Here is a 16,675-nt window from a genome sequence, read left to right as displayed (position 1 = left end):
TCCAAAAATAATTTTTAATTAGTTAGGTTTATTAATTTTCCTTTTATCAATTTTACTTGTTCTAAGTTCTAACTGATGTTTTATAACCAATTTTTAGTCTAAATTGGACAAGTTAACCCAATTAAATTAATCAATTCAATTTTAATCATGATAATAATATTCTTTTATTGTATGTTATTCTCAAATTATTCCCATTAAAAAATTTAATTTTATCACCATGAAAAACAAAAAAAGAGAATGAAGATTTTTTTTTTTACAAGCACACAGATTTTTTTTTTACAAGCACACAAAAAAAGTCATCATATCAAATTTAAAAATAATAATAATATCACTTGTTATTCACTCCCTTTTATATAATATCAAATTTACACTCAAATTTTTCAAAAAATTCACCAAAAAAAAAAAAAATTTACACTCAAATGAAACGAGAATCTCTAGAGCATATATTTGCTCATCCTTCAACACTCCAAAGAGTGCTACAATTTCTATTAACTAATTTGTCGTAAGACATCTTAAGGAACAAAAATAATATGTGCAAATAAAATAAAACGACTTTAATCCTTTATTAGAGCAGAAATTAAAAAGTAGAAACAGTAGAGCTTCCCTTCCGTGGTGAGTAACCAACCATGGTGGATTGGTGGCAAAGAAACCGTGCATCAAAAAAACTGGGAGACATTCTCATTGTGGCCTCCATCACCAAAGCTCTCTCGGAATCAGGAGGAACACGCAACCTCCCTCCCTCTCTCAAACTCACTCATTCCATTGTCCTCAACGTCCTCTCCAATCCCTCCCTCCACCCTTCCAACAAGCTCCATTTCTTCCTCTGGTCTCGTTCCCATTCCTCCGCCCCTCCCCCTTCCGCCGCCGCCTACTCCTCCCTCTTCCGCACTCTCTCCCACCCCGCCCACCTCCACCATGTCCCCGCCCTCCTCCACTCCCTCAAACAAGACTCCCTCCTTCTCGATTCCCGCTCCTTCAAGCTTCTCCTCGACGCCTCCATCCTCTCCGCCAAATTCGATTTGGCTCTGCAACTCTTGGATTACTTGCAAGATCTTGGCGGCAACCTCCAGCCTCAAATCTACAACTCTGTTCTCGTTGCTCTCGTTAGGAAGAACCAAGTGCCGCTGGCTTTGTCCATCTTCTTCAAGCTTCTTGATTCCACTGATGATGGTTTTGATTCCAATACAGCCAATGAGTTGTTGGTTTCTCTTAGGAAAGCAGGCATGAAGGTGGAGTTCAAACAAGTTTTTGATAGGCTTAGAGAGAAGAAAGGTTTTGCTTTTGATACTTGGGGCTACAACATTTGCATCTATGCATTTGGCTGTTGGGGTGATCTTGGTGCTTCTTTGACCCTCTTCAAGGAGATGAAGTTGAAGGAGGAGGAGAAGGAGTCGTTGGATTATCGTTCCGGCGGCCATGCTTGTTCTTCTGTTGGACCTGATTTGTGCACGTATAACAGTCTCATCAGTGTGCTTTGTAAGGTTGGCAGAGTCAATGATGCACTTAAAGTGTTTCAAGAGCTCAAAGAAGGATCTGGCCATGAACCTGATGAGTTCACTTATAGGATCCTTGTTCAGGGTTGTTCCAAGACTTACAGAGTACATAATGCCACCCTGATTTTCAATGAGATGCAGTATAATGGATTTCGCCCCGATACGGTTGTTTATAATTCTATGCTTGATGGACTCTTCAAGGCCAGGAAGCTTACAGAAGCCTGCCAACTGTTCGAGAAAATGATCGAAGAAGGCGTGAAGGCATCTTGCTGGACATATAATATTCTGGTTGATGGCTTACTTAAAAATGGGAGACCTGAAGCCGCGTATACTCTCTTCTGCGACCTCAAGAAGAAAGGCCAGTTCGTTGATGGTGTTACTTACAGTATCATTGTGCTGCAATTTTGTCGAGAGGGTCAACTTGAGGAGGCACTACAATTGGTGGAAGAGATGGAAAGCAGAGGTTTTGTTGTTGATCTGGTTACGATAACATCGCTCTTGATTAGCATTCATAGACATGGTCGGTGGGACTGGACGGACAGGCTTATGAGGCATGTGAGGGAGAGTGATCTCGTGCTTAGTGTTCTCAAGTGGAAAGCTGGAATGGAGGCTTCTTTGAAGAACCCAAAGAGCAAGAGAGACGATTATTCGCCAATGTTCCCTTCCAAAGGAGACTTTAGTGACGTCATGAGCTTCATAACTAATGCTCAGGACGTCACCCTTGATTCACAGCACGGTTCGAATTTTCAAGACAAGGAGAGTTCCGTTAACAAAATTGATGAGTGGTCATCGTCTCCACACATGGATAAATTGGCCGAGTCCTCGCTCAGCACTTCCCAGTTGTTTACTCCTTCTCGTGCGCAAAGAGTTCAAGAAAAGGGGCCAGATTCTTTTGATATTGATATGGTGAATACTTTCTTGTCTATATTCCTGGCCAAGGGGAAGTTGAGCTTGGCTTGCAAGTTATTTGAAATTTTCACTGATGCAGGTGTGGATCCTGTGAGTTACACTTTTAATTCTATGATGAGCTCATTTGTCAAAAGAGGTTATTTCACTGAAGCTTGGGCTATCCTGAACCAAATGGGAGAAAATCTTTGCCCAACTGACATAGCAACATATAATATGATAATTCAAAGCTTAGGAAAGATGGGAAGAGCAGATCTGGCCAGTGCTGTTCTTGATAGGCTGCTGAAGCAAGGTGGCTATCTCGACGTTGTTATGTATAACACATTTATCAATGCTCTGGGAAAGGCAGGCCGGATTGATGAGGCGAACAAGTTCTTTGAGCAAATGAAGAGTAGTGGGATAAATCCCGATGTTGTCACATATAATACATTAATTGAAATTCACAGCAAGGCAGGACGGTTGAAGGATGCATATAAGTTCTTGAAAATGATGTTGGATGCTGGATGTCCTCCTAACCATGTTACGGACACGACATTGGATTATCTGGGAAGGGAAATCGATAAACTGAGATACCAAAGGGCATCAATTCTCAGTGAAAGAGATGATACTTCTTGAACGTAGTTCTAGTTTTTGGTGTTTTTCACCCGTTCTTGAATCACAGGCAGTGACTTTGTTGATGTGAAATCACAGCAATCATAATTGAAGCTCAAAAGACAAAAATTCAGGTCTCCGATCGACTCACAGATTCAACACAACTTTGAAAGGTGTAATTTTACCACCTGTTTCATTCAGTTCGAATATCACCAATAGTTCGCTTCACTTTCCAACTCTCGTTGTAAATAACTATTGCTCAGCACTGAAGTAACTCCGACCTTTTGTAACAGAGGAAGTTGGAACGCCCTCTCAAACCTTAGGAAATTAAATATAGTGTTCCAATTGAATTTTTCTTTATAAGAATCAACGGGGCAGCAGTGTTCAATCTTTCCACCATTTTACAAACTTTCATCATCATATTATTGGATAGTCATTTGATATATAGCGGAGTTTGTAAAGAAAAAAAATTCGGGTCCTGTCCACTTTCACAAAAATTGGTTATAACTTCTGTTCACGTTGTATCAATAAGAATCTGTTTGATCCTGGTAAACTGTAACCTATCTGCATTCTCTTCATTCTATATCAATTATTACTCAAGCAACTTCTTTTCTTTTGGGTCACTGAAAAATATAACAAAAGAACACGAGCATAGAAACTAACCTATACTCACTGGAAACATAAGGATATCAATTTCTATAATATCTGAGAATAAGTTTGGGAAATCTCTCTGAAACAAAACATTCAGGACAGTACAACTGTTTCCATCACTTTACAAAACCTTTGTCAAGTGGCCGGGGAACATATACAGTTTTGCAGCCTCTATCAAGGTACGAAGACGATGCTAACATATGAAGTCAGGGCGATCATAGCAAAATTGGTTGTCAAAGATGTCAAGTTCTGAACCAAATTTATTGATCTTGGGATTTGGAAAGCAACAAACATATACATTCAAGCATAATACAATATTACAGTCTAGTACCCAATTCAATATGCATGCCCAGAACCCCAATATCTTCTCTTGCCCCCTCTTTCCCATTAGCCAGTGATGGCGGAAAGATGTCTATAAAGCGTTTGATAATCCCATCTGCCAAATCCATGATGCAGTGAGGACCTGTGCAGACTTATCGCAAGGAGGCACAGATTTCTTTTTCCCTCTGCAAGTTCAGTGCAGGAAGTCTTTCATTGGATCATCATGGTGTACTCTCTTCATCCTGTATGCCTCCATATCCTCAGCCGTAACCTATATAACATTAAGAATATTTATATATATGCAAAAGGGGGCAATGTATTTTTATAAACACAATTTATCCAATGGAATCTTAAAATAATCATACCTCATCATTCCATCTGACATTATATTTACGCTTCCTCTCATCTTTCTCTTCTCTCTTCCTTTGATCCTCCTGTAAAACCAAACTTAACAAATCAGGCACCAAGATAAAACACTAATCTACATTTTTGAAAATTTTCACCTGGACAGACCCAAATCCCCAAATAGGGGAAAAATAAAAACGCCAAACAGATCCCCTTCTTTTATGCGAGAAAATTTGGAGTCTAAACTAGTGGGTGACTCCATTCATGGTTTAGGTCAATAACCTTATCAGGACAACACAAATAACTCATTCTACAGAAGGAAGAAAACATAAACATTGAATAATTAGAAATATGAATAAGAGACTCGCATTTACCTTTTTGAGGGCCTCAGCTAGCAACTTGTCATCCAGGACTAGATCATCAGGGACATCAGTTCCCCATGTAGCAAGCTTTTTCTCCTCTGTAGGTGTAGGATCCTCTGCACAGTTATACAAAAAAAGATCAAATTCAATTAAGAGAATGTCAAATATGAACAAACGCATCAAACAAAGACAAAAAGATAGCAATAGTAAAGGAAAAATGAGGAGGATAGATGCAAAATTAAATCTAGGTTTGGTGTATGTCAGTGTACAAACCTGCAGCAGCCTCCTTACGGGCAATATTAGCCTTCATAAGATCACTTGCAGCCTCAGCAGCCTCTATACCGGCAGCACCAGTGCAATAGCTATTACGTATGGTCTGCTTGCAGCACTTATAGCCCCATTGGTGATCCCTCCACCATGAGCCCCAAACAGTAGTGTGGTTGTTAATGTAAACATCCTCCTCATACTTGCTTCTAGGAAGTGCAGCCTCCTGTTGACAGCGTCAATTATAAAATAAATACATAATCAAAAGAGACATAACGTCACTAAACAAGAAGCGATATATACGTGAGAGTGTATTTTAAAACAATACAAAAGCAAGCATTATTTTTAAAGGTTTAGAAGTAGAATTTTAAAGTTCCGCAATAAAAATTTATGCTTTATAATGCAAAATTTACCTGTCCCTTGATAATTCTACCAGCTCGATCATACTCGACTTGCCTCTCACTTTGACCAAGGAGGAGTTCTCTTGGAAGTTTGTCCTCATCAGCTGCATTGCCATACTTCTCTACAATGGTGTCCTTTGTTTGAGATTTCAGTTTCTCCTTCATGACCTTAAAATTCTTATAGAGCAATTCAGCTTGGGATGGAGCTGCTTGCATGTGAACATCTTGCCCCTTGTCAAATGCTTCCCAAGCATGGATGTTTAATTCCTTAAATTCTAGAGCTTGACCACTATTTCTATATTGGTTATCACCCTACAGAAAAATAGTAGATTTAATCATATACAAGATTAGCATACATACAACATAAAAACAAGAGAGGTTTCTATAAATTCAGATTCTAGATTCTTACCCCATAAAACTTCTCATTTGGATCTGCATCCGGAAGAGGATCTTCACGCATAGACCTGGTCTTGGGATCGTAGTGTGCAGAATTGACTTCAAGATTGAGAAGGTATTTGGCAGTATCCTCTCGAATACGCAGGTTCCTAAAAAATATATTTCAGCCCCAATTCATCTAAGATAAACAATGAAAGTAATGCAGGACCAATTATTGTGGCCCTAGATTATCGAAAAGGATGGAACCCTAGAAATTACCTCACAGTTCCTGTACTTCCACCACCTGTTGTACGCACACGCTTCTCAACCTTTGCAAAGTCCATTTGTTTGCTTTCATCAACCTTTGCTTCATCTACCCTTAGGTCATCTTCCTCTTCATCCTCATCACTTGCAGCATCCTCCTCCCCATTTTGGTTGCTCTTCTCCAACTTCTTAAGCTGTTGTTCCTTTAAGTACTTCTTTCGAGCTTCATCTCTAGCTTCATACCTCTCAATGACTCGAGCATAAGTTGAAGCATCATACCCATTCCACCTGTCCCGTTTGCCATCATAGTCAAGCTCAAAAGTTTCTATCTTTTCATCAGGGGCTATGTGCTTGTTTGTCCATTTTGCTCCCACTCTCCTTGGTCTTTCCATGCATGACTTAGCATCATGTGTCATAGCTCCACAGCTAAACAAGAAAATCAATATAAAGCACTAAGTCAATCCACTATAAGAAAATGACCAGAAAAAGTAAATAAAAGAGCCAATGCTTATGCAAAGTGTACTAAAATTCATGATCCCACTGAGAAGATAGTCAATGAGAACATTTACATCAAGACACACAACAAAAACACACTAGAGTGATAGATAGTTTACTTACTTTTCACATGCACCTTTCCTGTACTTGTCAGCCTGGAAAATTTTAGCACCTCTATCATACCATGATTTGGTGTAATTGGGATCGGATTTCCACTTCCTTTGATGTTTTAAACTCTACAAAGGCAAAAAAGGTACAATTCAGAATAAAAAGTCCATTATACATGAATAATGTTTCAAATACCAAAATTTCCTGCAGATTTAAAATAAAATAAATAAATAAAAATAATACTTACAGGTCTCTCAGCATTAAGATACCAAGGTGCAGATGACATATACTGGGGAATGTGAGGGTTAATTTCTTTACCATCTTCATCCACCTCAGCTGGTGCAAGCCCAGCTTTACGTGCTTCCTCTAACTCAATCTGTTTGCGATGGTCCTCCCTGGACTTGAATGCCACTGCAATCCGCCCCACGCAAAAAAGAAATAAATTATATAATTATTGCAAGAAAATTCACTAACGGCCAAAAAATTAAGCTTTGAATTGGAGCATCTCTGATTTTTCAATCTCAATACTTGGCCAGATATGAAAGAACATTACAACGCCACCTCCCCCCTCTCTTCTCAAACCCCCACAGAAAATCAACCCCCAAAAAAAAAAAAAAAACCAAATGGAAAATCCCAATAGGGCTGAAGATATTTTATTTTTTCTGAAACAATTAGCTACAGAAAAGTAAACAAATACTTCAAACGCTCAAACTATTAAGAGCCGATAGCATAAACCCTAGGGTACGAGAATTCATGAGAAAAGGGATCGAAATTGAATGAAAGGAAAAAGGTACCTGAAGCGGTGGCCATGTTGTGAACAACTGAAGAATCAGTCGGAAGAACGAGAGATAACCGAAACGAACAAAGAAGCAGAAGAGAGACGCTGATTGTGATTTGGTGTTGTGTGATTTACGTGTTCCAAGCTTTATCTCTCTGATTTATTATAATAATTGTGAAAACCTACCTGCAATTTTTTAGATAATGGCGGTGGTGCTCTGTTTGTTGCAAGGTTTTAAAAACCGAACCGGTCATCAAACTGCTCTAAGTACTAGTTTATTGGTTTATAGGTTCAACCGATCCGACCGTAATTAAACCGTAAAAACCGTTTTATAATAAAATAATAAATAAAATATAAATAAGCACATGAAAATATAATTATAGTCTAATCTAAACTTTAAAATATCATTCAAATTAAAAGTACTACATAAACCAAATATTATAATCTTATTCAAATACAAATTCAAAGTTCAAAAGTCAACAAACAAACAACCAAACATAACATAGCATCATCAAAACAAGATACCTAAATATTACCAGCAATCCAACCCAATAATCTAACTCTCAAGTTCCCAACAAATGAACAAACAACATCCAAATTCCAAAATCAGAGTATACAAATAACATCTCAGGTTCAAAAAATTCTTTGTTCACAAAATCATCTCTTAAAATCAGAGTATACAAAACCAGAGTTCACAATGACAAAATTATGTCACAAAATCAGAGTTCACACAATCAGATTTCACAAAATCAGAATTCACAAAATCATGTCACAAAATTAGTTCATATTTCATCACAGAATCAGTTCATATTTCATCACAGTTTCATCAGAGTTCACAGAGTTCACATATCACTATATCAGTTCATAACAGTTTCAGAGACTCAGAGTTTCATCAAAATTCTTTGTTCACAGAGTTCACAGAGTATCAGATTTCATCACAAAATCATGTTCATAACTAAATTAAAAATTACCTGGAAATGAGGAAATCTACTGCTTTCTCTCAGAGCTCGAAGGACTTCAGGCTTTAATTTCTTCAACGCTTCAACGTCGGTCTATTGCTTTCTCTCAGAGGCAGAGCTCGACGGAGGTGACATGCGAAGTGGCTGAGGGCGCGACGGAGCTGAGTGCGCGACGGAGCTGACGGCGGGACGGTGCTGACTGCGCGAGGTATCTGACGGCGCGACGGACCCAATGGCGCCACGGAGCTGACGGCGCGACGCTGCTGACGGCGTGACGGTGCTGAAGGCGCGACGGAGGTGAGTGCGTTGAGGGCTTCAGGCGTTCTGTCTCTCACAGTGGTGGGGCGTGGTGGGTCGTGGCGTGGGTGTTGTTCTGTCTTCCGTGGGAGTGGGATGCTGGAGTGAATCACGAAAGTGAGATCTGCGAAGGAGAAAAGGGAATTAGGGTTCCCACAGCGCAAAACGGCGGCGTTTTACTGCAAGGTTAAAAAACCGGCCAGGTCCCGGTTCGTCGGCTCAACGCCGGTTTTCAAATTCTACGGTTTTCCATGTTATCCGAACTGCTTTAGTGTTCAGTTTACGGTTCGATCAATTCGACCGGCCAGTTCGAACTGATTTTCAGAATATTGGTTTGTTGTGATTTTGGTATTGATGGCGGTTAAAAATATAAAAACCCATGATTTTTGGGCTGGGAAAAAATATTTTGAATAGGAAACCTATCACTACAAGAGTGTAGGCATGAACGTTGTCCAATGAATAAGTGCCCGAAAATGTTGATAAAAGAACAAGCCCAACTTCGGCCCGTTTTCCTTTTTTGTTTAATTTTTTCATATCTATTTCTTAATTTTATCTAAAATTTATAAGATAAATTCTATAGTGGTTATAGTAGTTTTAAATAGATAAATTAAGGTAATATTTTTTATTTTCGAAATTTTTTAATTTAATCACACTTTTATTTTTAATTATTTCATATTAAAAATTGTTAAATAAATTGACCTTAATTTTTTTTAAATATTATTAAAGTTTTATAACCATCATAATTCTCATAACCATAGTCACCATAGGATGCAACTAATAATAAATTATTAGATCTACATAATTATATATATTAAAATTAAATTTGAAAAATAGTTCACTCATAGATGAAATAGTCAGAAATAAAAAATTGAATTGATTTTTTTACAAGAAATCTTGACAATTTTCTACAATCCAATACAAGAAAATATGACCTATTGGAACCCTTTCTTAAGCCACATTACGAAAGTTTGGCCGTTAATTGTTCAACGCTATGTTTTGTGACATTTTTTTGCTACACTTTTCATTTTACGCTTGTTAAACATGGTAATAGAGTAAAGTTACTTTAGAATGTGATAAAGTTACCAATATATTTACTTGCATCCCTTAGAGCCCGTTCGGGAAGTAGCAGAAGCTATTTTTTTTGACTTTTGGATTATAAGAAGTCACAATCTGCGTGTTTGGCACCATTTAAGAAAAAGCTTTTAGCTTCCGAAAAATTAATTTACAGCTTTTCAAAGAAGTAGAAATATATGACTTCTCTACTTCTTGATAAGTCATTCTATCACTTCCTTAAAAAAAATTTAATTTCAAAACAAAAAAAATCTACTTTCCTTCTTGACTCTGTGAAAAATACTGACCCTTCATCACCATCATTTTCACGCAATGTCTGCTAGAAGCACTGGCCTTCTACCATCATTTCACCATCATTCTCACACAATGTTCCAAACGTCCCCTTTTTCACGTAATGATTCATCTGATGGAAGTATTGATCATCCACCACCATTTTCAGACAATATTGCATCTGAACAACTTACTGCATATATTCCTTCTAAATATTTTTTTTATCATTTTATCACTCTATTTTTTATTATTAAATTTGTATTTAACTGTGGTATGAAATTTTAGTTTTAATTTTATTTTTTTCACATGTGATTTTATAACTTGCTATTATTTTCATAGTTAATTATAGCAAGTTCTTGACCTCAATAAAGGAGAAGGGAGTTCTAATAGGAGTAAAAAAAATAAAAAACAGTAACAAAATATACATTGACACACATTTTATATTTATTTTTTTTTCACCTACCATATCATACACAATATCAGTGATTAGGTTATGTAAAATCAACATTTAATATTGGAAAGTATTTGTTATCATAGTTATTTTAATATTCATTCTCTTCTGTAAAAAAAATTATTTTTGAGTTATTTATCCAAACGCTACAACTTTAAAATAAGTACTTTTATAACTAAAAATTCAAACACAAAATAACTTATTTATAAGCTGCTATTAATAAAAGTCCTTATGTTTTAAGCTCTTTTTTCAAAAGAACTTATTTAAGTTATTTACCCAAACTGGCCTTAGTCTTTACTAGTAGTAGATTTTCTTATTTGAAAAATCTCAGATCATCAGCTAAAGACCAATTGTTTATGTTAAACTTAAAAAATCAACCCTAATTTCTTTTGAAAGAGACCGGAATGAGTGAGTACGGAGTGGGTGGGGAAACGAGTGAACAAGAGAGAGGAAAACACAACGAGAATACCAGCTTAGCCGGAGGTGAAAACAAGGGGGAGAGAGTCGGGGTGGGTGCTTCAGATGTTTAGAAGGGGGTCAAAGGGTTCTGTGTGTCATTCATAAACATGGTAGTGGGTGCTAACAACCCTAAGCCTTTGGTGGTGGATGAGGCTCTTGATAGTGAGCACTTGACAGTGATTTCGGACAAACATGGTGATCCAACTCCACCAAATGTGACATTCTCAGAAGAGGGGATGAAGGCGCTCTTTGAACCTTACCAGGGTTCAATTGTTATCAAATTGCTTGGGAAGCATGTGAGCTACATAACACTAGTGCATTGTTTGAAAAGTTTATGGTGGTTGCGAGGTGGTTACGAGATTCTCAACGTGGGGTTCGACTACTTCATGGTTAAATGTGATCTATTAGAAGACAGAGAAGATTTTGCTTGGTGGTTGATGGAGGAAAAATGTGGGTAAAGATTTTCATAAAATATCGCGTTGCAAGTATAGTTCTAAACCGACAATTAAACCTCAATCAACGTTTAGATTGTTTGTTACAAATACAAACCCAATAAAATTAACCGAAGTATTAATCTCGGGTCTTCTCTCAAGGAATTGCAGAGAAGTGTAGTTTATTATTGATTATGGAAAAGTATATTTTTGGGGTTTTTGAAATAAGGAACAAGAAAATATAGATTGCGAGAAAAATAAACTAATAACTGAGAAAACTCCTAGCAAGGACTGAGAATTAGAAGTTCTATCCTCATTATCATCGTCAATTGTGATGGTAAATATAAATTGCCTTCACTTAGTTAACCTCTAACCAATGGAGGAAGGTCAAGTGCATACAATCAACTTGAGTTCACAAGTCCTAGTCAACCCATAGTGAGAGACTAGATTTAGTGAAGTTCAAACTAACCGGTAATCTTCAATTACCATTCAACAAAAAACTTTGACAATTCAAGAGTCTCTAATTAATTAATCCAAGTCAAGAACATAAAAATCTAATTTAAAATCCACCCAAATATTTTATCAAATACTTGGAAGGCATAAAATAAAAGTATAGAAAATTAATAAGAGATAATAAAATCTAAGATACCCAATTGCAAGACAACAATAACCAATAATTAAAGAAAGAACAATAACATAAAAATATAAATTGCATTAATCTAAATCAAAGGGAGCAAGAGTGCATCAACAATAAAGTAAACAAACGGAAGCAATAACAAATAAACTAAAAGAAGTAAGATGCTAGAACAAACAAGAGTAAAGGAAAACTAAATTAAAGCAAGGCGAAAATCTGAATCTAAGAAGAAATAAGACTAAAAAAGGAGAGAGCCTCTTTTTCTAGAATTCTACATCTTAAAACTTAAAAATGTATATGAATGAAAAGTGAATGATTGATCCCCTCATTCGTCCCACTCTGCAGCCTCTAATCTTCATTTTCGGGCTTGAAATTGGGCAAAAAATAGCACAAAAATTGGCCCCAACATTTTCTCGTAACTGAGGCACGTGACGCTTGTCACGCGTACACGTCAGCTACGTGTACGCGTCACTAAACGAATTCATGGTCACGTGTACGCATCATTTGCCTGTTGCACCAGTCACGCGTACGCGTCGTTTATGCGTTCACATCGCTACTAGCTTCTGAAATTCTCATTGTCTTGTATTCCTTCCACATTTGCATGCTTCCTTTCCATCTTCTAAGCTATTCCTGCCCTATAAACCCTGAAAACACTTAACAAACATATCACGGCATCGAATGGTAATAAGAGAGGATTTAAAATTTGCGATTTTAAGGCCTAAGAAGCATGTTTTCAATCATAGCACAAAATTAGGAAGGAAACTTAAAATCATGCAATTTACATGAATAAGTGTGAAAATAGTTGACAAAATCTACTCAATTCAGTATAAAATAAACCATAAAATAGTGGCTCATCAAATCTCCCTACACTTAAACATTAGCATGTCCTCATGCTAAGCTCAAGAGAACCAAAAAAGTGAAGAGAAAATGGTAGGACTTATGCAATGCAAGCTACCTACATATGTCTAGCTATTCTAATTACTATATATAAACATATATATGGTCAAAGTGAGTTAAATTTTCAAGAAATCATTTATGCACAATCAAGGGCTAAATCAATCATATCAAAACACATTTACAGTTGAATTGAGTTATTCAAAAGAGTTCACAAACTTGCAAGATAAGCAATGATCAAATATGGACATATGGAATTGAGCAATTGAACCCTTACCGGATGTGTATATGCATTCTAATCGCTCAAGTGTTTAAGGTTAAACCACTCAAATCTCCTCTAATCATGCTTTCTAAAACTTTGTTCTTTATCTAACCAATCAACAAATATTTAATGTACAATTTCAAATATCATGAGGACTTTTCAAGGTTGTAATGGGGCTAAGGTAAGGGTGAGGATATATGTATGGTCAAGTGAGCTATCATTTGAATCTTTGACTAACCTAAGTTCTCACCTAACACATACACACACTCTATACAATTCTAAAATCAAGCTTAGCCACCCAAAATCTCACTTTTGCATATTTTCACACACTCATGTATCAATTCCAATTCCATCACATATGCATTGATCTTTTTATTGAACTTAACATTGGGGTAATTTTCTCCCCTATTTATCTATTTCTCTTTTTCTTTTTTCTTTTTTTCTCTTTATATATATATATATATATATATATATATATATATATATATATATGAAAGCATAATACATCAATACATATGGTTTCTATAATTTTACACGAGTATATACCCAAATTCTCAATATTTGTCAATAAAAAATAAAACACATTCTCTTCAACCAAAGTTCTCACATTTTTTCACACTTAGTTGACACACACTCACTATCTTAAGCTAACCAAAGATTCAAATAGGACAATTAATTATTTTTCTGCTTAAGGCTAGTGATGTAGTAATATAAAGAACAAAAGGGGTTAAAAAAGCTCAAAGTGGCAAACAAAGGTAAATAAAATGGTAGGCTATTTGGGATAAGTGAGCTATAATCAAATGATGGCTTCAATCACATAAATACATGAATATACACTAAATAATGGACATATAGAATTGAAAAACCAAATATTGCAATCATAGAGAAGAAAAACACACAAGAATCAAAATCATGGTTAACTAATGTAACCATATAATTAGGCTAAAAAACTCACAAGTTGTGTGTTCTTTGCTCAAAAACCATATTCCAAACTATATATATACATCATGCAAGTTTCAATAAGTTTTAACTCAAATCAATTTGAATCTTAATGCCTTTTTTAAGAAAAAGAAACATTCCTTGAAAATTTCATCAAATTAACCAACATTTATTATATATATCCTAAATGATATGATGTGATTGTGAAAAGTTAAAAATTCTTAGTTTAATCTTGTTTTCAACCAAATCAATTTCTCATATGCAACAGAATAAATCAAGCTCAATTATGCGCATTTTTTTTTAATCACAACTAATAAACTAAAATACTATATATACTATCAAACTAAAAAGTGCAAATCAAACTAAAAATATAAGGTATCTACAAGCAAAGTGCGAAATGCAAAAACTAAAAAGTACTCAAAGCAACTAATATATACAAGAATCCAAAAGTGCAATAAAGTAAAAATGTAAATATTGAAAAGTAAAACAAAAATAAAAGCAAAAGTGTCTGGAATGGTTCACCAAATATAACTCTGCCAATGACGGCGGCCTCCCCATACTTAAATGACAGCATCGTCCTCAATGCTACAACTCAGGCTGGGTGAGAGGGTCAACATCTGCAGCTGGCTAAGGCTGTGGCTCCACAGAAGTCTGCTGCTCAGCAGGAACCTGAGTCTCTGTGGGGCCTCTGCCTGCTAAGCCTCCTCCTCCTAAGCCTCCTCCTCCGCCTCAGACTGGTCGGAAGGAGTATCGAGCTCGGAGGGAACGTCGATGCCCAATGCTGCTATCATCCGTCTCAGGTGCTGATAACATCGCTTATTGTGATGTTCTATCTAGTCCATGCGCTTGAAAAAGTGCTGCACAAGACGGTAGGTCGGCTGGAATGATGATGACGGTGTTGGTCTAGTGGATGCAAATGGTGCTGTCGAGGGTCCTGCTGCTGCGGAAGAAGAAGCTGGCTCAGATGCGGGCTCGCTAACGGAACTTAGAAAAGTGTCAAAGAGGTTTGGAAAACTAGAGGTAAGGTTTAAGACTCAAAACACAATTTTTATCCAAAACAAGGTTCCGCGTACGCATGCTCATACTCGCGTACGCATGGGCGTAAAATGCCAAAGTCGCATATGCGAGCTCTATATGCGTACGCGAGTTTAGTGGACAGAGAGGTATCCTCGCGTACGCGGGAGTGTTTCTGCGTACGCACCCATTGCAGAATTGGTAAAAAGATGCTAAATTTCCAGAAAATTAGTTTTACACACCCAACTTCGAACGTGAATAACTTTTTTCTCTAAAATGATTCTTCATCCATTTTTCGAAGGACATAAACTTCACGGATCCAATTTTTAATCAAGACAATTTTCATAAAATTTTGATGTCCAGAAGCCAAGCTATAGCTCACTGAAGTTGGTCAAAAATTAGATTTTTACCAAAGTTTACAAAACCTATAGTTTTCCAAAATTCTCATTCCAAAACCCAAATGTTTCACTATCTAAACAACAACTATTCCTAAACATATTCACACTCCTTTCAATCACTCCCAAACATATCAACATAAAATTTCATCCATTCCAACCAAGTAATTCACATTCAAATCAACACCACTCACTCAATTCAATACTAACCATATTGACATGTATCTCAAACCCTCCTCGATCATCTCGACTCATAATTTCATTAAGTTCACATACCATCCAATCTCAAATCAATTGTACACATACACACATTTATTCGCTGATCATATTAACAATCAAACTCGATCCAAACTTATCCTGTGGTCAATTAGCCTAAGTTTTCACGTAATATTAAACATTAACTATGTGAAACCAAAACCATAACTTGACTAATTCCTCTCTAATCCAAAGCACCTTAAAATGTCTCAATTCATAAGCTTCACAACTCCAATTTCTAATTCTGCAAGCCCAATCACTTGAATTTCGTTCTAAACCGCCAAATTGAACTCCAAAATAACAAGAGGCACAATCTAACTCACACAATATCATAATAATTAATATAGAGCTCACTAAATCACCAATTTACATAGGTTAGGATTTCCTTACCATTAACCATGGGTCAAGTGGATAGAACCAATTGATTATCCACCGCTAGAGTATCCCTAAACCATCAAAATAATAAAATCTCTCAAATTTCAAAATCTAAATCACGAAATGAAAAGAGGAGAACTGGGCACAAAATCAGAATTTTCTTACCAAATTGTTGAGTGAGTTTTGTAGAGGATTCTGAGACGAATGCGTGGCCACTGATGGCTTGTCAATCAAAATTTCGGATTGAAAGTTATGGATGATTAAATTTTTTGTCAAGGGTTTGGAATGTTTCTCCCTTCCTTCCCCAAGAGTTCACTGTGTTTCACAGCGAGGGAGGAAAGAGATGGCTGAAGCCATTAAATGTAGGTGAGTTGGATTGGGCCTTGGGCCCGGTTTGGATCCGGTTCAACCGGTTTGGCCTGTTTAGCCCAATTTTGGGCCAAAACCATTAAATTAGTGTCAAAACTCATATTTTAATTATTTCTATCCTTCTAACTTATCAAATTTAATTTTCTAATTTCTTTAAATAAAAATTAATTTATTAGTTAACTACTTATTAATTATCCGGAGTTTACAGATTTCATACTGGGATAGTTCTTCCGACCAAGAAAGCAT

General features: G+C 36.5%; 2 protein-coding genes across 3 annotated transcripts; one reads left to right on the top strand and one right to left on the bottom strand.

The window, feature by feature from the left end:
* Positions 1-536: 536 nt before the first annotated feature.
* Positions 537-3,380, top strand: LOC107646173 (pentatricopeptide repeat-containing protein At4g01570). Its single transcript, XM_021104257.2, has one exon. It carries the CDS (start codon positions 627-629, stop codon positions 3,012-3,014), a length of 2,388 nt encoding a protein of 795 aa, XP_020959916.1. The 5' UTR covers positions 537-626; the 3' UTR covers positions 3,015-3,380.
* A 279-nt stretch (positions 3,381-3,659) lies between these two features.
* On the bottom strand, positions 3,660-8,770 carry LOC107646663 (pre-mRNA-splicing factor SLU7). 2 transcript variants are annotated; one of them, XM_088490034.1, is made up of 11 exons: positions 8,326-8,770; positions 7,371-7,540; positions 6,824-6,987; positions 6,592-6,704; positions 5,989-6,399; positions 5,744-5,879; positions 5,347-5,646; positions 4,943-5,159; positions 4,682-4,785; positions 4,328-4,396; positions 3,660-4,233 (listed from the first exon to the last, which is right to left on the bottom strand). In XM_088490034.1, exons 2-11 carry the CDS (start codon positions 7,384-7,386, stop codon positions 4,156-4,158), a joined length of 1,608 nt encoding a protein of 535 aa, XP_088346160.1. In that variant the 5' UTR covers positions 7,387-7,540; positions 8,326-8,770; the 3' UTR covers positions 3,660-4,155. The 2 variants fall into 2 exon arrangements, with proteins under 2 accessions (XP_088346160.1, XP_088346161.1); XM_088490035.1 differs by having other exon boundaries at positions 7,371-7,571; positions 8,326-8,723.
* Between the last annotated feature and the right edge of the window lie 7,905 nt (positions 8,771-16,675).

Source organism: Arachis ipaensis, chromosome B6 (genome assembly GCF_059453495.1).
Source record: "Arachis ipaensis isolate K30076 ecotype BB chromosome B6, ASM5945349v1, whole genome shotgun sequence".
Classification (NCBI taxonomy): domain Eukaryota; kingdom Viridiplantae; phylum Streptophyta; class Magnoliopsida; order Fabales; family Fabaceae; genus Arachis; species Arachis ipaensis.
Note: the sequence above shows the minus strand (reverse complement) of the source record. Positions and strands in the feature narration are given on the sequence as shown.

What these genes read in the sequence shown, in the direction of transcription:
- LOC107646173 (XM_021104257.2), top strand. Translation starts at nt 627, where the DNA reads ATGGTGGATTGGTGGCAAAGAAACCGTGCATCAAAAAAACTGGGAGAC.
- LOC107646663 (XM_088490034.1), bottom strand. An exon ending in CAAATGAGAAGTTTTATGGG is followed by an intron (nt 5,647 to 5,743) that starts GTAAGAATCTAG and finishes ATTTTTCTGTAG; the next exon opens with GGTGATAACCAATATAGAAA. An exon ending in CCGTAAGGAGGCTGCTGCAG is followed by an intron (nt 4,786 to 4,942) that starts GTTTGTACACTG and finishes ATAACTGTGCAG; the next exon opens with AGGATCCTACACCTACAGAG.